Here is a 24700-nt window from a genome sequence, read left to right as displayed (position 1 = left end):
GCAGGAGAATTGCCTGAACCCAGGAGGTAGAGGTTGCGGTGAGCCGAGATCACCCCATTGAACTCCAGCCTGGGTAACAAGAGTGAAACTCCATCTCAAAAAAAAAAAAAGAAAAAAAAAAAAAAAAAAAAAAGAAAGAAACAACGCAACTCACTCAGGGCATCAACATTTTCCCAACAACCTGCACAGGATGTTACAAAATTCTGAATGGACAAAAGATCCATTCCTAAGGTAAAATAAACCAATGGGGCTCAGTAGAAATGAGTAGAGAAAGTTCATTGATGTTACTTAACCTTAACAACTTTCCAATTCTGATGTCTAAATGTGCCTTTGAACATTAATCAAAAAAAGAGAAAGTGGGAGTGGTTATATTATTATCAGATAAATGAGATGTCATAGCCATGAAAATATTAGACAAAAAGAGTAACATAACACATGATAAAAGAATCAATCCACTAGGAAGACATAATGATTCCAAATTTGAATGTATCAAAAAAAACAGAGACTCAAAATACATGAAATGAAAGTTGATAGAGCCAAAGGGAGAAACAGACAAATCCATAATTATCTTTGGGAAAATTCAATACCCTATTGCCATCAATTAATTGGATTAGTGGACAAAAAATTCAGCAAAGATGTACAACCGACCAACACAATAACCATCAAAATCGAAGTGACATAGAGAGAACATTCCACCCAACAATGGCAGAATTTGCATTCCTCTCAAATGCACTGGGAAAGTTCTCCTGGATAGACCTTCTGATATGCTGCAAAACAAGCCTTAATAGATTTAAAAGGATTAAAATCAAACAAAGTATGCTCTCCATTCATAACTGGAAATCAATGACAGAAATGAATTAGGGAAATTCACAAATATGTGGAAACTAAACAACACACTCCAAAATAACCAATAGATTGAATAAGAAATCAGAAGGGAAATTTTAGAGATACTTTGAGAAGAATGTAAACAAAAACACAATCCACCAAAACTTATGAGATACAGCAACCGTCATGTTTAGAAGCAAATTTACTACAGTAAAGGCCTATTTTAAAAAAGAAGAAAGATTTGTAATCAATAGCCTAACCTTTCACCTTAGAAACCAGAAAATGGAAACCAAACACAGAGCAAGCAGAAGAAAGAAAGAAAAAAGATGAGAAGAAAAAAAATATGAAAGTAGAAACAAATGAAATAAATAACAGAACAATAAACTCTATAAAAACAAAAGATGGTTTTTGAAAAGATCAACAAAATTGACAAATCTTTAGCAAAACTGACAAAAAGAGAGGACTCATTATCGAAATGAGAAATCAAAGAGAGGATATCACTAATGACCTAATAGAAATAAAAAGGATTTTAAGGGACTATCATTGACAAAAGTATGTCAATAAATTGGATAGCCTGGATGAAATGGACAAACTCCTAGAAAGATACAAACTACTGAAGCTGACCCAAGAAGAAATAGAAAATCTGGCCAGGCGTGGTGGCTCATGACTGTAATTCCAAAACTTTGGGAAGCCGAGGTAGGAGGATCATCTAAGTCCAGGAGTTTGGTATCAGCCTGGGCGACATGGTGAGACCCTGTCTCTATAACATTAAATAAAATAAAATAAAAATCAAACTGAAACTCACCAATAAAAACACAATAACCCAATTTAAAATGGACAAAGGATTTGAATAGACATTCCTCCAAAAAACATAAGCAATATTCAATAAACCACAAGAAAAGATGCTTGATTTCATTAGCATTAGGGAAATGCACAACAAAACCACAATAAGACACCACCTCACACCCATGAAGGTGACTGCAATAAAAGAGACTTAAGATTCTACTTTGAGCAAATTGGGAATGCTGGGAAGATGGCCGCCTAAGAACAGCTCAGGACTTCAGCTCCCAGTGAAAGTGCAGAGGAGACAGACAACAGGTGGATAAACCCACAAAAATGGGAAGAAACCAGCGCAAAAAGGATGAAAACTCCTGAAACCAGAACACCTCTCCTCCTAAAAGGGATCACAACTCCTCACCAGCAAGGGAACAAGACCGGATGGAGAAGGAGGGTGATGAAATGACAGAATCAGACTTCAGAAGGTGGGTAGTAAGAAACTACAGTGAGCTAAAAGAACATGTTCTAACCGAACGCAAAGAAAATAGGAACCTTGAAAAAAGATTGGACGAACTGCTGACGAGAATGGACAGCATAGAGAGGAGTATAAGTGAATTGATGGAGCTGAAAAACACAACATGAGAACTTCGTGAAGCATGCACAAGCTTCAACAGCTGAACTGACCAAGCAGAAGAAAGGATATCAGAGGTCGAAGATCAACTCAATGAAATAAAAAGAGAAGGCAGGAACAGAGAAAAAAGTGCAAAAAGGAATGAACAAAATCTTCAAGAAATGTGGGACTATGTGAAAAGACCTAATCTATGTCTGATAGGTGTACCTGAATGTGATGAAGAGAATGAATCCAAGCTGGAAAATACTCTTCAGGATATTATCCAGGAAAACTTCCCCAACCTAGCAAGGCAGACCAATATTCAAATCCAGGAAATACAGAGAACACCACAAAGATATTCCTCAAGAAGAGCAACCCCAAGGCACATAATCGTCAGATTCACCAGGGTTGAAATGAAAGAGAAAATGCTAAGGGCAGCCAGAAAGAAAGGTCGGGTTACCCACAAAGGGAAGCCCATTAGACTCACAGCAGATCTCTCAGCAGAAACCCTACAAGCCAGAAGAGATTGGGGGCCAATATTCAACATCCTTAAAGAAAAGAACTTTCAACCCAGAATCTCCTATCCAGCCAAACTAAGCTTCATAAGTGAAGGAAAAATAAAATCCTTTGTGAACAAGCAAGCACTCAGAGATTTCATCATCACCAAACCTGCTCTACAAGAACTCCTGAAAGAGGCTCTACACATATAAAGGAACAATCAGTACCAGCCACTCCAAAAACACACCAAATGGTAAAAGAGCATCAACACAATCAAGAATCTGCATCAACTAACCAACAAAACAGCCAGGTAGCATCAAAATGACAGCATCAAATTCACACACAACAATACTATCCCTAAATGTCAATGCACTAAATGCCCCAATCAAAAGACACAGACTGGCAAATTGGATAAAAAGCCAAAACCCATCAGTGTGCTGTATCCAGGAAACCCATCTTACATGCAAGGATACACAAAGGCTCAAAATAAAGGGATGGAGGAAGATCTACCAAGCAAATGGAGAGCAAAAAAGGGCAGGAGTTGCAATTCTCATCTCTGATAAAATAGACTTTAAAGCAACAAAGATCAAAAGAGACAAAGAAGGACATTACATAATGGTCAAAGGATCACTGCAACAAGAAGAGCTAACGATCCTAAATATATACGCACCCAATACAGGAGCACCCAGATACATAAGGCAAGTTCTTAATGACTTACAAAGAGACTTAGACTCCCATGCAATAATATTGGGAGACTTTAACACCCCATTGTCAATATTAGACAGATCAACCAGACAGAAAATCAACAAGGATATCCAGGACCTGAATACAGACCTGGAACAAGCAAACCTAATAGACATTTACAGAACTCTCCACCCCAAATCCACAGAATATACATTCTTCTCAGCACCACATCACACCTACTCTAAAATTGACCACATAATTGGCAATAAATCACTCCTCAGCAAATGCAAAAGAACAGAAATCATAACAAACAGTCTCTCAGACCACAGTGCAATCGAGTTAGAACTCAGAATGCAGAAACTAACTCAGAACCGCACAGCTTCATGGAAACTGAACAACTTGCTCTTGAATGTTGACTGGATAAACAATGAAATGAAGGCAGAAATAAAGATGTTCTTCGAAAACAATGAGAACGAAGACACAATATACCAGAATCTCTGGGACAACATACCCACAACCATCTGATCTTCGACAAACCTGACAAAAACAAGCAATGGGGAAAGGACTCCCTGTTTAATAAATGGTGTTGGGAAAACTGGCTAGCCATGTGCAGAAAGCAGAAACAGGACCCCTTCCTGACACCTTACACCAAAATTAACTCCAGATGGATTAAAGACTTAAACATCAGACCTAATACCATAAAAACCTTAGAAGAAAATCTAGGCAAATCCATTCAGGACATAGGTGTAGGCAAGGACTTCATGACCAAAATGTCAAAAGCAATGGCAACAAAAGCCAAAATAGACAAATGGGACCTAATCAAACTCCACAGCTTCTGCACAGCAAAAGAAACAGTCAATAGAGTGAATCGGCAACCAACAGAATGGGAAAAAAATTTTGCAGTCTACCCATCTGACAAGGGGCTGATATCCAGAATTTACAAAGAACTAAAGCAGATCTACAAGAAAAAAACAAACAAGCCCATTCAAAAATGGGCGAAGGATATGAACAGATACTTTACAAAAGAAGACATACAGGAGGCCAACAAACATATGAAAAAATGCTCATCATCACTGGTCATCAGAGAAATGCAAATCAAAACCACATTGAGATACCATCTCACACCAGTGAGAATGGCGATCATTAAAAAATCGGGAAACAACAGATGCTGGAGAGGATGTGGAGAAATAGGAACACTTTTACACTGTTGGTGGGAATGTAAATTAATTCAACCATTGTGGAAGACAGTGTGGCGATTCCTCAATGACCTAAAAATAGAAATCCCATTTGACCCAGCAATCCCATTACTGGTTATATATCCAAAGGATTATAAATCATTCTACTACAAGGACACGTGCACACGAATGTTCATTGCAGCACTGTTTACAATAGCAAAGACCTGGAACCAACCCAAATGCCCAACGATGATAGACTGGATAGGGAAAATGTGGTACATATACACCATGGAATATTACGCAGCCATCAAAAACGATGAGTTCATGTCCTTTGTAGGGACATGGATGAACCTGGAAACCATCATTCTCAGCAAACTGACACAAGAGCAGAAAATCAAACACCGTATATTCTCGCTCATAGGGGGGTGTTGAACAATGAGAACACATGGACACAGGGAGGGGAGCACTACACACTGGGGTCCGTTGGGGGGAAATGGAGGAGGGGCGGGGGGTGGGGAGGTGGGAAGAGATAGCATGGGGAGAAATGACAGATACAGGTGAGGGGACGGAAGGCAGCAAACCACACTGCCATGTGTGTACCCTACGCAACAATCTTGCATGTTCATCACATGTACCCCAAAACCTAAAATGCAATTAAAAAAAAAAAAAGATTCTACTTTCCAGGGTCATTTCTATAGTTTATTACTAGAGAAGATACTCTGAAGGTGTAGAGCATCAAAAAAATAATAATAAAAATTTAAAAAAGGAAATAGAAAATCTGAATAGACCCATAGAATAATATAAAAAACTTCCCAAAAAGAAAAGCTCAGAGTCATATGCCTTCACTGATAAATTCTATAAAGTATTTAAATAATTAACAGCAATTATTCAATAACTCTTCCAGAAAAGAAGAGACAACACTACCTAAATAATCCAGTGAGATCAGTAGTGCACTGATATCAAAACCAGATAAAGACATCACAAGAAAAACTACAAACCTATTTCTGTTAGTAACACAGATGTAAAAATCCTCAACAAAATATAAGGATACCAAGTGCAACAAAAACAGTTATATTCCAAATTATTTTTTAAGGCTCAAAAGCAATTCAATGGGCAGATAGATTATTTTAACAAATAGTCCTAGAAAAATTAGACATTCACAGGCAAGCAAGTGAACTTTCAGGAAAAAAAAAAATAGGAGAAAATCTATAAAACCTAGTTATAGGCAAAGAGTTCTTAGACTTGGTGTCAAAAGGATGATCCAGGCTGAGTGCAGCACCTCATGCCTGTAATCCTGGCACTTTGGGAGTCTAGGGTGGGTAGATGGCTTGAGCCCAGAGTTCAAGACCAGCCTAGGCAACATAGCGAGACCCTATCTCTGCAAAATATACAAAAATTAGCCAGGTGTGGTGGTGTGTGACTGTAGTCCCAGCTACTCGGGAGGCTGAGGTGGGAGGATCACTTGAGCCCAGGAGGTCAAGGCTGCAGTTAACCATGATCATGCCACTGGACGGCAGCCTGGGCAACAGAATGAGACTCTGTCTTGGGGAAGAAAAGTCCAATCAATAAAAGGAAAAATTGACAAACTGGACATCATCAGAATTTAAAACTTCTGCAAAGACTGTTAAGAGGATGAAAAGACAAGCTACAGAATAGAAGAAAATATTTGTAAACCATGTATCTGACTAAGGACAAATGTCTGCAATATTTAAGGAACTCTTGAATTCAATGGTAAGAAAAACAAAAAGCAGATTAGAAAATGGCCTTTTGGCCAGAACCACCAACTTCCAGTAATTTGCTAAAATGATGAACACAAAAGGGAAAAGAGGAGAGGCACCCTATGTATGTTCTGTAGTCCTTTTAGAAAACATGGAGTTGTTCCTTTGGCCACGTATATGAGACTCTATAAGAAAGGTGATATAATAAACATCAAGGTAATGGGTACTGTTCAAAAAGGAATGCCCCACAAATGTTACTATGGCAAAACTGAAAGTGTCTACAATGTTACCCAGCATGCTGTTAGCATTGTTGCAAACAAGGACACAACTCTTGCCAAGAGAATTAATATGTGTATTGAACACATTAAGCACTCTAAGAGCTGAGATACCTTCTTGAAACACATGACGGAAAATAATCAGAAAAAGAAAGAAGCCAAAGAGAAAGGTACCTGGGTTGAACTGAAGCATTAGCCTGCTCCACCCAGAGAAGCACACTTTGCAAGAACCAATGGGAAGGGGCCTGAGCTGCTGGAACCTCTTCCCTATGAATTCATGGCATAATAGGTGTTAAAAAAACAAAAGACCTCTGGACTGTAAAAAAAAAAAAAATGGAAAAAAAAAAAAAAGAAAAGAAAATGGACCAAAGACATAAACAGACATTCCACTGAATAGGATATGCGGATGGCAAACAAATACATGAAAAGGTGTTCAATATCATTAGCCAGAGAAATGCAAACTAAAGCACAATAAGATATTATCACACACTTATAAAATGGCTAAAATGGAAATAGTGACAACATCAAATACTGGTGAAGATACAGAGAAAATGGCACTCATACAATGCACTAGGAATTGCAAAACATTACAACCTTCCTGGAAAACTGATCATTTCTTATCAAACTAAACATGTAACTACCATATGATCCAGTCATTGTACTCTTGGGCATTTACTCATAAAGAAAGAAAAACATATGTTCACACAAAAATACTATACATGAGAGTTTATAGCAGCCATATTCATAGTAGCCAAAAATTGGCTTCAATACATCAAGTAAACAAACTGATACATCCATCCCATGGAATACTCCTCGGCAATAAGAATGAATGTGCAATTGATACACCCAACAATATGAATGGATGCCAACTGAATTATACATGAAAAATGCCAATTCCAAAGGGTTGCCTACTTTATAATTACATTTACATAACATTTTGAAACGACAATTTTTTTTGCCTCCTCCAAAATTGAATGTCATGAAATGACAACATTTTACAAGTGGAAAACATATCAATGGTTGCCAGGGGTTAGGAAAGGGATGGGGAAGGGGAAATAAAACTGCAGGAAGGTGGGTGTGGTTATAAAATGGAATCATGGAATACTTATGGTGATGGCACTGTTTCTATCTGACTGTGATGATAGATACACAAACCTACACACGTGATAAAATTGCAAAGAAGACACACGAGTGTAAACAAAACTACAAAACTGGAATAAATGCATATCCATTTCAATATATAGTTGTGATAGTACAGTACAATTTTCAAGATGTTGCTACTGGAGGAAACTGGGTGAAGGGTGCAAGGGATCTTTCTCTATTATTTCTTATAACTACACATGAATCTATGATTATCTAAAAATGAAAGTTTAATTGTTAAAAAGTAGGTAAGGAGAAAGTTGAGAATCAGGGTCATGTTGTTCAAAAAGTTTTGACACTTAAATGGCTGAACTTCAGCAGTGCAGGGAAATAAAGAAAATAACTGAACATTGTTTTAAGCTGTTAAGTTTATGATAGTATGTTCAGCAGAACTGGAAAACTAACAGAAGGAAGTTGAAAATTTTTTAATTATATTAGAGCATGAGCCTTTAATATTCTCTGAGAAAATAGGAAGTACATTTCAAGCATTTATATGGCACATAGAAACAAAAAAGGTGACATTAAAAAGAAACCTCATGTGATTATTTCCATTCTAAGCAGTATGAACCACTCCTCTCAAAGAAGATTTTTCCTTTAAAAAGTGAATTGAAGAGTAGTTAATAAATATTCAAAGATTTTTCTAAGCCAACTATGGTTTGCCAACCTGAATATCTGTCAGATGTTTTCTTGAAAATGAATGAATGAGCCTGTCAATTCAAAGAAAACCACTCATGGTATTTGTTGCCAATGATAAGATTTCAAGGAAAAGTTAGAACTTCAAAAACATCTTTCTCTACCATTGTGAGTTTAATAGTCTCCCCAATACATATTTTTTTCAAATGCAGGGTGATGATATTAACAAATATGACTTTCAGTTTTACACAATGATGCATGGCATTACTTGGAAGCTTGAAAAATCTCAAGGCACTAATATTTTCCAAATGACCAACATGCAATGTTACAAAACCATGAATGGGTAAAAGATCCATTAAAAGGACAAGAGAGTCCCACAGAACCAAGTATGGAAAGTTCACTGATAAGAGTTTCACACTCTACGCTGAGCTTAACCTGTAAGAAACAACCGCTTTTGCTGGGGCCAAGTTTTGGTGCCCTATCCAAGAAGATTATCCACAAGGATCTGAAAAGTCTGTGAAAATATTCCTCTCTTTCCCCACTGCGTATGGGTGAGAGGCCAGATTTCCTTCATATACTTCAACCAAAACAACATCTCACAATGGAGTAAAGTGCGTGTGAGAATCCAGCTGCTTCTATGCAGCCAGACATGAGAGAAATCTGCAAAAATGTAGCATCGTGCCGCTCTCCACAATACAAGTTTTTGTCTTGCCAAGCATAGTTACTTCTCATAAAAATGTTATTTGTGTTAAATGTATGAGTTTAGTGTTGTTCATTTTAATTAGTAAAGTCTTTCAGTTTTAAATTCTAAGATAACGAGTATTGGTGAACGTGACCCACATAAACAAAATCTCTTAAGAGCTCAATGATTTGGTGAGTCCTGAGATTAAAAATGTTTGAGAACTACTGTTATAGTGTTCTCCAGTGGCCTGAAGTGCCTCCAGCTCTGCCAGGCCCAGACTGCCTCTGGCTTGGGATGTTGTGATTAATGAGACAGAATCCTGTAGTAGTTCAACCAGCAAGGACTTACCTCTTCCTCCTGTACCTGGTTTCCTGCGGCCATCATCTCGATCACCCAAAGCATCAGCCAAGTCAAATGCATTACCTTGAGTGGGCCCCAAAACATAAAGGAAACAGCCAACTGATTAACAACTGGGTATAAGATTCTAAAATAAGCAAAACACCCATGGGTTCAACTGATCAGTACAAACAATAGGTTAAGACAAAGAAACTTTATTGCATTTTAGGTTTTGGGGTACATGTGATGAACATGCAAGATTGTTGCATAGGTACACACATGGCAGTGTGCTTTGCTGCCTTCCGTCCCCTCACCTGTATCTGTCATTTCTCCCCATGCTATCTCCTCCCACCTCCCCACCCCCCCGCCCCTCCCCCATTTCCCCCCAATGGACCCCAGTGTGTAGTGCTCCCCTCCCTGTGTCCATGTGTTCTCATTGTTCAACACCCCCCTATGAGCGAGAATATACGGTGTTTGATTTTCTGCTAAAAAAAAAAAAAAAAAAAAAGACAAAGAAACTTATATTGGAATTGAAATCTGTGTACAGACATTGATAATGAAAATATCTGCAGATAGAAGAAGTTACTACTTCCTGACTTTGCAGTATACCACCAGTTTTTCAATTAATTTATATTCCTAGGTATGCTTTGCTTAGGCCAGCAGTTGGAGCATTTTAACAATATACTCACTGATTGTTGGTATTAGCCCAAAATTCAAAACCAGGTACACAGAGTCCGTAAACAGGACAACCAAAAGGGAGAGGTCACATGGTCATGAAGCACCCCTTTGAGTGTGGAAATGTGAAGAACTAAGGGCAAATCATAAAGCAGCAGTGACTCCCGTGGATCATCACTGTCTCTTTGGAAGAAAGGTAGCTCTCTACCGCACAGAACATATTACCATGCCCCCGAGTACTGGTAACAAGTTGCTGGACGGGAGCAATGACTAGGGTCCCAACCACACAGTCATGTTTTTCTTTATATCACTGAAGATGGTTAAATGGTAAAATGGCCATCTGAAGAAAGGGTCAAGTGACAACAAGAAAGATTTATTAAGAAGAACCAAGTTCCAAAATTCTTTACTGAAAGATGACACTGTAAAATAAATGCCATTCCAAAATGTTCTATCTGCCTAAAGAAAATGCTTGATTGGATTCATAAAATCTAAACAATTACATTTTCCCTGATTTTAGAAAATGAAATGGCTAAAAAGGGGAAGAAGTCCAAATGCATTTTCCTCTTGAAATTTTCCCAGGAAGGACTTTTCATAAAAAACACAGAATGCACAGTGATCGGCCAGGTATGCACTCTATTAAGTTAAACCCAGGGTTCAGATGGATGCCTTGGTTGGTTCTGCACACATGGGGCTTGAAACTCCAGGTAGTTTACTCGGATGCTACCCCGGGGGAACTCCAGTGGGCCCTTCCTCACTGCCCTCCTTAAGGCAGCCACATTACCTGGAGGATTTGCCGGAGCTCTGGTGGCTGCTGGCCTCTTGGTTGTGGTGGTGGTAGTGTGGTCCCATGGCTCTAAAAGGGAGAGGGAGGACAGTAAGGCAAGAACATTTAGTAACAAAACATAGCAACTTAATTACTTGGGGAAGTCACATCATAAGTAGAGCATCCTTGTCTTGGACCTTGAGGCTCCTCTAGTTACGAGCTTCAGAGAATTACACTGAAAATGATGACAAAATGATATAGGTTTACATGAGATGATTTCTTCTCACTCTTCTTTGGAGGATGAAGGTGGTGAGGTGGACGTGGTCTCACATGTGACCTGGTGATTAGTGAAACTGGTCTTAAGCCCATATCTGCTGGAAATGACCTCATGGTCCAGGGAGTTCCACAGCCTGAGCATGATCCTTGAAGGCTCCAAGCCTTGGTTCCACAACTACCAACATGGCACTTTAAACACAGATATCACTGCTAAGGGATAGAATGAGGTTACATTCCTAATGGAATATGGGAGTATTTCATAAACTGAAAGTGGTTACAACACAGATATTTTATATAAGTGTGGTCACTATTGTAAATATTAGGTCTTTGAGCTCAACCATATTCCTTTAAAATTGTGGATAACTTTCACAAGAATTATACAATGTGCATGAGGTTTTTCCAATAGTTTCTTTTCAGAAACATCAAGACTATGTTGTATATATTCTCACTATTGGAAATATCAGAGAAAAAGATTTAAGGAATGGGAAACACAAATATGAAACAGGTTTAGCTTTGTATACAGCAAGTACTCAATAATTATTGACTATTCAGAAAACAAACAGTAAAAATATAATTAAGTTGAGGTCAGGTGTAGTGGCATGTGCCTGTAGTCCTAGCTACTTGGGAGTATCAGAGAGGAAAATTCCTTAAGCCCATAAGTTTGAGGCTATAATGCACTATGATTATGCCTGTGAATAGCCACTGCACTCCAGCCTTGGCAACAAAGCAAAACCCCATCTCTAAAAAACATAAGTTGAAAGTAAAAAGATGGAAGCAGATATACTATGCAAACAATAACCTTATGAGACCTGGAGTAGCTATACTAATATCAGATAAGATTTACATTATAACAAAAATTGTTAATGGAGTCAAAGAATGATATTTTATAATTATTTATAATGATGAAAGGATCAACCCAAGAGGAAGACATAATAATTTTAAATATATATGCACCTAACAACACAGCTCCAAAATACATGAAGCAAAACAATTACAAAATTGAAGAGAACAGATGATTTAACAATAATAGTTGGAAATTACAGTATCTTCAATCATAGAAGAAACAATTAGGCAGAAGATATATATATATATATATACACATATATATATATATGACTTGTTCAACTTTACAAACCAACTAGACCTAACAGACACCTATAGAACACACCACCCAATAACAGAATACACATTCTACTCAAGTGCATGTGAAACATTCTTCAAGGTAGACCATATGAAGGTTACAAAATAAGTCTCAATAAACTTCAAAAGACTGAAACCATACTAATTATGTTCTTCAGCACAACAGGATGAAAGTAGAGATCAGTAACAGAAGGGCATTTGGAAAATACACAAAATCATATGGAAATTAAAGAGCACACACCTATACAACCAATAGGTCAAAAAAATCACAAGGGAAATTATGAAATACTCTGAGATCAATGAAAACGAAAAGACAACATACCAAAACTTATGTGCTACATCAGTGCTCATAAGCGCTCAGAGGGAAATTTATAGCTGTAAATGCCTACGTTGAAAAAAGAAAGCTCTCAAATTGATAACCTAAACTTTCACATTAGTAAACAAGAAAAAGAAGGCTTTGCAAATACTGCCATTATCAACCCTGGTCAAGTCCACTGTGTTCTTTAACACTGTTGCTGTTGAGGGTGAATCTTTGGGCCAGGTCTCCTTCAAACTGTTTGCAGACAAATTCCAAAGACAGCAGGAAACTTTCATGCTTTGAGCACTGGAGAGAAAGGATTTGGTTATAAGGGTTCTTACTTTCCCAGAATTGTTCCAGGCTTTATTTGTTAGGGTGGTGACTTCACATGCCAAAATGGTATTGGCAGCAAATCTACCTACCAGGAGAAACTTGATGATGAGAACTTCAACCTGTAGCACACAGGTCCTGGTATCTTGCCCACAGCAAATGGTAGGCCAAATACAAATGGTTCCACATTTTTCATCTCTACGGCCAAGACTGAGTGGTTGAATGGCAGGCATGTGGTCTTTGGCAAGGTCAAAGTGGACATAAATGTCACAGAAGCCATGGAGCACTTTAAGCCCAGGAATGGCAAGACCCACAAGAAGATCACCATTGCCAAATGTGGACAAAGCTAATAAATTTGACTTGTTTTATCTTAACTACCAGACTATTTCTGGATTGCAGAGTTAAGATCATTATTATAAAATAAAACTACATAAAAATTTTAAAGAGTAACTAGAAAAAGAAGAGCAAACTAAACCTAAAGCAGACACCAAAAGAAGACACCAAAGATTATAGCAGAAATAAAATGAAAGAGAAGAGAAAAATAAAGAACAAAATAAGAAAGTTCTCTTATGATCAACAAAATTGATAAACTATAGCAGACTTAACCAAGATAAAAAGAGAGAAGACCAAAATGGCTAGTTTCAGGAATCAGAGGACATTACTACCAACCTTAGAGAAATAAAAAATTATAAAGGAGTATCTTGAACAATTATAATCCAAATAAATTCAATAACCTAGATGAAACAGGTAACTTCTTATTAAAACACAACTACCTAAACCGACTCAGGAAGAAACAGAAAATCTGACTAGACTTACAGCAAGAGATTGAGTCAGTAATCAAAAAACTTCCCACAAATAAAATTCTGGAACCAGAAGTCTTAATTGCTGAATTCTACCAAACATTTAAGGAAGAATCAACACCAACTAATCTCAAACTCTTCAAATAAATAAACAAACCAAGAAAAGGGAACACTTCCTAACTCATTCTATAGGCCAATAGTATGTTAATACTAAAGTCAGATAAATAAACACAAAAACTACAGATCTCTAGCCCTTATAAATGTAGAGGCAAAAACCCTCGATAAAATACTAGCAAACCAAATCCAGCACCATATTAGGACTGACCATGACCAAGAGGGGTTTATCTCAGGAATGTAATAGTTCAACATAGGAAAATGAATCAATGTACTATCCAATATTAATAGAATGAAAGGAGAAAAAAACCACAAGATTACCTCCATAGATGCAGAAAAGGCATTTAACAAAAGTCAACCACCATTTCATGATTTAAAAAAACACTCAATAAACTAGTAATGGAAAATAATTCCCCATTTTGTTCTGCTCACTCCATCAGAGTCTGCTCTCTATGTGCTTTTTAATGATAATTGAGCTTACTCTATTGGATTTTTAAAAGCATTTAGATGGTTTATTTTGGCCTCATCTGTTAACTTCCTAGAAATAAAAGAGAATTTCCTCAACCTGATAAAGGGCATCTGCAAAAAATCTGCAACTGAAAGCATACTTAAAGGTGAAAGACTAAAAGCTTTTTCCTGGAATCAGCAACAGGACAAGGATGTCCACTCTTACCACTCCTATTCAACATTGTAATGGGAGTTCTAACTAGAGCAATTAGTCAAGAAAAAGAAAGAAAATCTTTGAGATTAGAAAGGAGGAAGTCCAGCTATCTCTATTCACAGATGCTATGATTTTATATATAGAAAACCCTAAAGAATCCATATCATTTAAAAAAAAAAAAAAAAACGATTAGAGCTAATGAGTTCAGCAAAGTTTCAGGATATAAGATCAATACATGAAAATCAACTGTAGTTCTACGCAGTAACAATAATCAATACAAAGAGCAAAAGAAGAAAACAATTTCATTTATAATAGTAATAAAAAGAATAAAACTGTTGGAAATAAATTTAACCAAGGAAGTATAAACACATGTACACTAAAAGTTACAACACACTGTTAAGAAATTAAAAGACCTAGAACACATGGACACAGGGAGGGGAGCATTACACACTGGGGTCTGCTGGGGGGAAATAGGGGACAGCGGGGGGTGGGGAGTTGGGGAGAGACAGCATGGGGAGAAATGCCAGATACAGGTGATCAGGAGGAAGGCAGCAAACCACACTGCCATGTGTGTACCTATGCAACAATCTTGCATGTTCTTAACATGTACCCCAAAACCTAAAATGCAATAAAATTAAAAAAATAAATAAATAATTGAGGGTCTAGAAGTAAACCCTCATATTTATGGTCAATTGATTTTCAACAGCATGCCAAAATCATTCAATGGAGAAAGGACAGTCTTTTCACCAAATGGTGCTCAGACAGCTGGATAACCATATGCTAATGAAGCTGGACCCCTACTTCTCATCATATACAAAAATTAACTCGAAAATGGACCAAACATCTAAATATAAGAAGTAAAATCACTCTTAGAAGAAAATATACGGCTAAATCTTCATGACCTTTTATTTGGCAATGGATACTTAGCAATGACATGCAAAGCATGGGCAACAAAAGAAAAAATAAATTAGACATTAATCAAAATTTAAAATGTTTGTGCATCTAAGGACATTATCAAGAAAATGGAAAGACAACATACAAAATGGGAGAAAATTTCCAAATCATATATATGATAAATGTATAAAGACATCATTAGTAGTCTTTAGGGAAATGCAAATGAAAACCACAATGAGGTCCCACCTCACACCCACTAGGATGGCTTTAATTAAAAACAACAACAACAAGTTGGTAAGGATGCAGATAAATTGAAACCCTCATACAATACTGACGGGAATGTAAAATGCTTCAGCCACTTGGAAAACAACTTGGCAGTTCCTCAAAAAGTTAAACAGAATGACCATAGTAACCAGAAATTCTACTCCTAGGTATGTATCGAAAAGAATTTAAAACAGGTATTCAAACAAATATGTGTATATAGCATGTTCATAGTAACATTATTCACAAACCAAGAGGTAGAAACAACCAAATGTCTATTAACTGATGAGTGGATAAACAACTTGTGGTATGTCTACACAACGGAATATTAATTAGCCAAAGAAAGAAATGAAGTGCTGATGCATGCTAAAATATGGAAGTGCCTCCAAAACATTATGCTACACAAAAGAAGCCAGACACAAAACTCTACATACTGCCCAGTTCAACAAATGGTGCTGAGAACAGCTATATAAAATATCCAGGATAAATTCATAGATACAGAAAATAGGATGGTGTTTATTTGGGGTTGTGGGGATAAAAGAATAGAGAGAAACTGCTCGATGGGTAAGGAATTTTTGCTGTGAAGCGATGGAAATGTTTTGGAACTAGATAGAGATGGTGGTTGTACAACATTATGAATATCCTAAAATGCCACTTAATTGCTCACTTTTAAATGAAGAGTAAAAAGATACAAAGTAGTAGATATATAAGATGAACAAGTTTAGTGATCTAATGTAAAACATGAGGACTACAGTTAATAACATGGTATTGTGTTCAGAATTTTTGCTAAATGAAATACTGCTGTTCTTGTCAGACAAAAAATGGGTAATTATGTGAGATGATGGATATATTAACTTGCTTCACTAGTTATTTATTAAGCTGTATATGTATCTCATATCATGTTATATACCTAAAATACACACAATAAATTTTAAAAATAAAATGGTTAATTTTACATTATATGATTTTACCTCAAAATATTATTATTATTATTATTATTATTATTATTATTATTATTTGAGATGGAGTTTTGCTCTTATTGCCCAGGCTGGACTGCAGCGGCGTGATCTTGGCTTACCACAACCTCCGCCTCCTGGGTTCAAGCGATTCTCCTGCCCCAGCCTCCAGAGGAGCTGGGATTACAGGCATGTGCTACCACAGCTGGCTAATTTTGCATTTTTAGTAGAGACGAGGTTTCTCCATGTTCGTCAGGCTGGTTTCGAACTCCCAACCTCAGGTGATTCGCCCACCTTGGCCTCCCAAAGTTCAGGGATTACAGGCATGGGCCACTGCATTCAGCCTAATAAATTATTTTTTTAAGAAGGATGTCTGATATTATTTGGCTATTTCCCACCCAAATCTTACCTTAAATTTTAGTTCTCATAATCCCCACGTGTCATGGGAGGGACCTGGTGGGAAGTAACGGAATCATACCTTCATGCTATTCTTGTGAAAGTGAGTTCTCATGAGATTTGATAGTTTTATAAGGAACTTTGCTCCCCATTCACGCTGCACTTCTCCTTGCTGCTGCCATGTGAAGAAGGACATGTTTGCTTCTCTTTCCACCATGATTATAACTTTCCTGAGTCCTCCCAAGCCATGCTGAACTATGAGTCAAATCTCTTTCCTTTATAAATTACCCAGTCTCAGGTATGTCTTTATTAGCAGCATGAGAATGGACTAATACAATGTCTTAGTCTTTTTTCTGCTGCCTATAACAGAATACCTGAAACTGGGTTGGTTATTTATTTATTTATGAGATGAATTCTCACTCTGTCACTCAGGCTGCAGTGCAGTGGAACGATCTCTACTCACTGCAACCTCCGCCACCCAGGTTCAAGCAATTCTCCTGCCTCAGCCTCCCAAGTAGCTGGGATTACAGACATGTGCCACCATGCCCAGCTAATTTTTGATTTTTTAGTAGAGATGAGTTTTCGCCATGTTGGCCAGGCAGGTCTCTAACTCCTGACCTCAAGTGATGTGCCTGCCTCAGCCTCCCAAAGTGCTAGGATTACAGGCGTGAGCCACCATGCCCAGCTGAAACTTGGTAATTTATAAAGAAGAGGAACTTATTTCTTACAGTCATAGAGGCTGAGAAGTCCAAGGTTGAGGTGTCACATTTTGTAAGTGAGGGTCTTCTTGCAGGTGGGGACTCTCTGCAGAGTCTCAAGGTAGCACAGGACATCACATGCCAAGGGGGGCTGGTTGCTAGCTTAGGTCTCTCTTTCCCTTCTTATAAAGCCACCAGTCCCACTCCCATAACTTACTATCCATTCACCTATTAATCCATGAATGGGTTAATTCATTCATGAGTGCAGAACCCTCATGACGCAATTGCCTCTTTCAGGAGGCTGAGGTGTGAGGATCTCTTGAGCCTAGGAGTTCAAATCTAGCCTAGGCAACACAGTGAGACCCTATCTCATTTTTAGAAAAAAAAGAAAAAGAAAATTTTAAAAAGGCCTTACCTGTCAATACTGCTAAATTGGGAATTAAATTTCAACATGAATTTTGGAGGGGAAAAACATTCAAACCATAGCAAGGGGATTGTTGCAATTCTGTTTTAGTAAAAACTATATTTGGAATTTGAGAATATGGGAAGTCTTTCTCTTAAAAAAAGAGTCCTTGGGCCGGGCGCAGTGGCTCACGCCTGTAATCCCAGCACTTTGGGAGGCCGAGGCGGGTGGATTACGAGGTCAAGAGATCGAGACCATCCTGGTCAACATGGTGAAACCCCGTATCTACTAAAAATACAAAACATTTGCTGGGCATGGTGGCGCGTGCCTGTAATCCCAGCTACTCAGGAGGCTGAGGCAGGAGAATTGCCTGAAACCAGGAGGCGGAGGTTGCGGTGAGCCAAGATCGCGCCATTGCACTCCAGCCTGGGTAACAAGAGCGAAACTCCGTCTCAAAAAAAAAAAAGAAAAGAAAAGAAAGAAAGAAAGAAAGAAAGAGTCCTTAGGGAGATTTTGGGTACACTAACTCATACCTCAATGTGAAGACCACACACCCCAGTGGATGGATATTTATGGTAAGAGAAACACGTGACAACCTGTAGTCATTGTGTGGTGTGTGTGTGTGTGTGTGTGTGTGTGTGTGTGTGTGTGTGTGTATTTAACCTACCTCATCATCAGTTTAGACAATTTTATGTCTCTAATTTCCATTTGAGTTTGTACCAGTAAAATGCAAGATTACAGCTTGTCTAAATGAGCTTATTTATGTATGATTATATTATGATATAGATACAAAAGAGGAATTACTAAAACCACTATTTAAGCAAGTTCCAGAAAAGCAATTGTCACTTATGTAAATGTTAGCTTAAAATTTGCATGATTCAAACAATTCTTTTGTAAAACTATTTATCTGTCTTAAAGAAAATTAACTGACCATAAATATAAAGGTTTATTTTCAGACTCTCAATTCTGTTTCATCGACCTATGTGATGCCAGTACCACACAGTCTTAATTACCGTACCACACAGTTCCTCACAGTCTTGATTACTTGTGCAGTTCTGCCCTGCCATGCCCAGTTTCTGGAAAAGTCTTGTTTCTCTGAAGATACGCAGGTGTTATTCAAGAGAGAGCAGCCCTTACCTGCATGTGGAATCAGTTGCTCTGTCAGAGCCCGAGCCTACATTGATGTAGAACAAGAGCTTCAATTTATGCACATTTTTAGAAACTATTAACTACAGATTTTCTTGTTGTAAGCCTTTAAATGGGATTTCTTATCATTTGTAATTGAGATGAGAAGAGTCTATTTATCAAGGACTAAGAATAGTAGGTCAACTTCATCAAAACAGTGAGCTCCTAAAATAAAGAGACCCTTTTCAGTGAAGGCTTTCTCAAAATGACAAATTCAGAAAAAATTCTTAGCTGCTCAGCAAATGCTTCCCACAATATGGCATTTTCACCAGGAGTGATTCTTTGCAATATTGTGCTGTACTGAAACAGTGAACAAAACACGGTGGGCTCCCCTAGGTGCGGTTTGATAACGGGAACTGTTTGGTCTGAATGTTTATATCCCCCCACCCAGCCCGAAATTCAGGTTGAAACTTAACCCCCATACTGATAGTATTAAAAGGTGAGGACTCTGGGGAGGTGATTAGGTCACAAAGGGCACCGTTCTCACAAATGGGACTACTGCCCCAATAAAAGAGGCTTGAGGCAGCCCTTTGGTCCGTTCTGCCATGTGATAACACAGCTAGAAGTCATCATTTATGAAGCAGAAAGCAGCCCTCACCAGACACTACATATGCCAGCACCTTGATCTTGGACTTCCCAGCCTCCAGAGCTGTGAGTAATATAATTCTGTTCTTTATAAATTACCTAGTCTAAGGCATTTTGCTATAGCAGCACAAATGGACTAATACAGGGCCCATGGTATTCTCAGGGAATGGGGACATTCATATGAAGTTTTATTTGGCAGAATCCGAAGTATGTTCTCCCATGAGATAATTACACACAGAGAGGGAAAGGGAGAGATGGACAGCAGTGGTGGGGGACTCTGAAAGCAACATGGATGAGCCTTGAAAACATTACACTAAGTGAAAGCAGCCAGACATAAAGTCCACATATTGAATGATTCCACTGATAGGAAATGTTCAGAATAGAGAAGTCCATGGAGACAGAAAGAGATTAGTGGTTGCTTGGGGGCGAGGGGTGGAAACAAGAAGAATTGGGGGATTGGGAAGTGACAGGTAAAGGATACAGTGTTTCTTCCTGAAGTAATAAAAATGTTCTAAAACAGACTAGTGATGGTTGTGCAACTTTATGAATATACTAGAAACCACTGGATTGCACACTTGAAATGGGTGAATTGTATGAACTATTTACTAGTAAAGCTGTTTAAATCCTTGAGATGAATGCCCTTACATTCGGAATAAAATGGTTGGCTGGGCATGTTGGCTCAAGCCTGTAATCCCAGCACTTTGGGAGGCCAAGGTGGGTGGATCACAAGGTCAGGAGAGCAAGACCATCCTGGCCAACATGGTGAAAGCTCGTCTCTACCAAAAATACAAAAAATTAGTTGGGCATGGCAGCGCACACCTGTAGTCCCAGCTACTTGGAGGCTGAGGCAGGAGAATTGCTTGAACCTGGTATGTAGAGGCTGCAGTGAGCTGAGATCACCCCCAGTGCACTCCAGCCTGGGCAACAGAACAAGACTCTGTCTCAAAAAAAAAAAAAAAAAAAAAAAAAAAAGGTCATCACTGTGCCCTGTAAGATCCTGCATGATCTGTCCCCTACAACTTCTCTGTCTTTTTCTCCAACATTCCCCAAACTCTAGCCACACAGGCTGCCTTTAGGGCCAAAGAATAAGCCTGGCTCTTTTTTTGCCTCGGAGCTCTTACAACTGATCTCTTGGCCTCAAAGGCTCCTTCCTCACTTCTTTGCACATTACCTCTCCTCAGAGATGCCTTCACCACTTAATCTAAAGTAGCTGCCCCTAATCTGGGGCCCTTGCTATCTCATCACCCTCTTAAATTTGGTTTGGAGTACTCAGCAGTATCTGAAAATATTTTAGGTACTGCATGTCTCCTTCCAGAGAAAACAATTCATGAGGGCAGTGACCTCTTCCACATTGTTATGCCTAGCATCTAGCAGCAAACCAGCACTCAAAAAACACTAGCAAATAAATAAATAAAGGTCATATAGGATACAATCTCTGGCCTAGGTGGTTCAAGGATTTTTAAAACAAGCAGAGGAATGCACAACGTGCAGAGAAGAACATTCTCTGCAAGATAAGTATCTGGAGCAAGGTTAGGTGGAGAGACCTATCTCTTTGAAAGTTCAATTATGAGAAACATAAGCTAAGATAGAAAAAGGGGTGACAGCATGATGTGGTCTTGTGGGCTGTCATTTAACCATATACATCACATACGGGTTGTTCTAGGGGTCCCCAGACACACTGGCTGATGGGTGCTGATGAGAAAGATCAAATGGACCAGCACAAGACTCCTAAAGTGATTTTATATATTAAAAAGTCCCCGTCAATTGGAGATATGATATGCTGAGATTTAAAAAGTTCTCATCAAGAAGTTAACAAATTTATTAAAAGTCTATTTATACTTATCAAGTTTGTTGTGATTTTTGGTCCTATTTGTTTTGGAGATGTTAAATGATTTTATTAAAACCATCACTGCTAACAAATTAAGTGTATTTAATTTCCTGCGGATCTAAGAGGCCACCTGCATGCAGAGGACAGCATGAATGCTCAGGAAAGACCTGAGAATGCCCGAACCACTCACCTCACATCGTACACAAAAATTAACTTTTAAGAGATTTATATTTCTAGGTCTATGATGAATTTGGAGTTAATTTTTGTGTATGGTGTGAGGTAAGGGTCCAACTTCATTCTTTTGCATGTGGATATCCTATGGTCCTAAGCACTATGTGTTTAAGAGACTGTTCTTTTCACTTTGAATAGGTTTTGGTGCCTTTGTCAAAAATCAACTGACCATAGATCTAAAGGTTTATTTCTAGACTCTCAGTTCTATTCCATTGATCTCTAGCCAGTAGCCTACTATCTTGATTATTGTAGGTCTGTAGTCAGTGCTACAATTTATAAGTGTAAGTTCTCCATCTTTTTCTTGTTTTTCAAGATAGTTTTGGCTATTCTGGGTCCTTTGCATTTCCATATAAATTTTAGGGTCAGCTTATCCAGTTTTGCAAAAAATCCATCTGGGATTTCGTCAAGAATTGCGTTGAGTCTGTCGCTTGATTTAGGTCTGCTTGACTCTTACACCAGAGGCCTAGCCACAGTCAGTGGTTCCAATCAAGTCAGTCAAAGAACAACAGTAAGGCTAATGCTTGCTGAGCACTCACCTTGTTCCAAGGACTGTGCTGAGTGCTTCACATGGCTCCACTTATATCACCCTTACAATGATCCTAGGAGGCAGGGCTTCTTACTCTCTTCATGTAAGAGATAAGGAAACTGATGTGCAGACAAGTGAGGTGACTTACCCAAGGTGACAGTTCACAAGTGGCGAAGGTAGAGTTTAGAACCAAGAAGTCTAACTCCAAAGCCCTTGACAATCTCAACTCAATATATAATACAAAGAGATCTTGATAAACCCATTTTTAAAAGGCAAGCAATCTGGCAGAAAAATGGGGGAAGAATGGGAACAATTTACCAAAGAGGCAAATGCAAATGGCCAGTAAATATATGATGCTCCATTTGACTATAATCAGGGGAATGTATAATAAGCAATAAGATATTATTTTGTCCATCATATTGGTAAAATATTTTTTATTAATAAAATTCAGTGTTGGCGTGGGTCTGGGAAAACAGGTACTGTTATAACAGCATCAACTAATAGTGCATAACGGCAAATCCATTTTGGAAAACAATTTTGCAGAGTTTTTTTATAATATAAAGCACACATATCTTTGGTCCTAGCAGTTACACTGCACTTGGGCACAAAGGACATGGAAAAGAACATCCACTGTAGCCCCATTTATAATTACATAAAAAGGAAATAAACCACGTGTCTTCCAGTAAGGAAATGGCAATTCTGGTCATGGCCAAATCCACATCACTGGAACGCTGACTCCATAAGGCACAGGTTTGTGTGTGATTTGTTCACAGCTGTAGCCCCAAAGCCTAAAACAGTAACTGGCACTCAGACATTTACTGAATGCATACTGTGGTATACCATGCAGCAGTTAAAATGAACAAGGTATGTATGTGTGTGTTTGTGTATATGTGTGCACATATGTATATGTATATATATATTATATATCTATAAATATATATTTCCTTATTCAGAAAAAGGGTCTCTGCAGATATAATTAAGTGAAAGATCTCAAGATGAGATCATCCTGGATTATCCAGGTGGGCCTTAAATCCAATAACAAGCATCTTTGTAAGAGAACGAAGAGAGACACCAAAAGGGGAACACCATGTGACAACAGAGACAGAGATTGGAGTGATGTAACCACAAACCAAGAACACCTAGAGCCAATAGAAGTGGAGAAAGCCCGGGAAATATTCTTTCCTAGAGCCTTCAGAGAGAATGTGGCCTGACCGACACCTTGACGTAGAACTTCTAGCATCCAGAACTGTGAAAGAATAAAGTTCTGTTGTTTTAAGCCATTCAGTTTGTAGTACTTTCCTAAGGCAGCTGGAACAAACCAACACAAACAGACATGTTCTCTTAGGACTTCAGTACACAATAAAGAGCCTCACACATGTAATGTTAAAAAACAAACAAACAAACAAACAAAAAACACACCAATTTCTGTCTGTAGATGTACATAACAAGATTGAAAACTAATTGGGATCAACATGTCCCAAACTGGCTATAGTAGTTCTCATGTCAGTATAGAAGGGAGAAGGGTCAAGGGAGACCTTGGCTTTACCTTATAAGCAGTTATCATTTTTTTAACAGAATGGTTTAAGGAGGCCGGGTGCAGTGGCTCATGCCTATAATCCCAGCACTTTGGGAGGCTGAGACAGGCAGATTGCCTGAGTTCAGGAGCTCGAGGCCAGCCTGGGCAACATGGCAAAACCTCATCTCTATTAAAATACAAAAAGTTATCCAGGCATTCACCTGTAGTCCCAGCTACTCAGGAGGCTGAAGCAGGAGAACTGCTTGAACCCGGAAGGCAGAGATTGCAGTGAGCCAAGATTGTGCCACTGCACTCCAGCCTGGGCAACAAAGCAAGACTCTGTATCAAAAAAAAAAAAAAAAAAATCGTTTAAGGTTTTATGTTATCCAATAACCTATCAAAATGAAACAAGTTAAAAAATGAAAAAATAAATAAAAGGAAAATTGATAACAAAGCTTAGCATTTGAGAAACTACACAGACTCTATTTCAAAAAAAGCCCTAACCAGGTGTGGCTAATGCTTATAATCTCAGCATTTTGGGAGGGCAAAGTGGGAGAATCACTTAAGGTTGGGAGTAAAAGACCAGCTTGGGCAACACAGTGAGATCCTCTACAAAAAATTTAAAAAATTAGCCAGGTGTGGTAGTACACACCTATTAGTTCCAGCTACTCGGAAGGCTGGGATGGGAGGATCACTTGAGCCTAGGAGTTTATGACTGTAGTAAAGTTTTGATGGTGCGTGCCACTGCACTCCAGCTTGGGCAACAGAGCAAGATCCTGTCTCAAGAAAAAAAAAAAAAGCCATTATAAAA

The 24700-nt window shown here is 38.3% G+C and overlaps 1 protein-coding gene and 1 pseudogene across 5 annotated transcripts in view; one reads left to right on the top strand and one right to left on the bottom strand.

The window, feature by feature from the left end:
• Window positions 1–24700, bottom strand: part of CD99L2 (CD99 molecule like 2) — a 136209-nt gene that overhangs the window by 34683 nt on the left and 76826 nt on the right. For 3 of the 5 annotated variants that reach the window (XM_074391634.1, XM_010331277.3, XM_003943419.4), the window contains exons 3-4: window positions 10810–10881; window positions 9366–9440 (exon numbers count right to left, since the gene is read on the bottom strand). The exons of the other annotated variants lie outside the window; for them this stretch is intronic. In XM_074391634.1, coding sequence (XP_074247735.1) covers window positions 9366–9440; window positions 10810–10881 — 147 coding nt within the window. The remainder of the gene's footprint in view (window positions 1–9365; window positions 9441–10809; window positions 10882–24700) is intronic. 5 annotated transcript variants of the gene reach the window in all.
• On the top strand, window positions 5237–5314 carry LOC120361991 (small nucleolar RNA U3; annotated as a pseudogene).

This window comes from Saimiri boliviensis, chromosome X (genome assembly GCF_048565385.1).
Source record: "Saimiri boliviensis isolate mSaiBol1 chromosome X, mSaiBol1.pri, whole genome shotgun sequence".
Taxonomy (NCBI): Eukaryota; Metazoa; Chordata; class Mammalia; order Primates; family Cebidae; genus Saimiri; species Saimiri boliviensis.
Note: the sequence above shows the minus strand (reverse complement) of the source record. Positions and strands in the feature narration are given on the sequence as shown.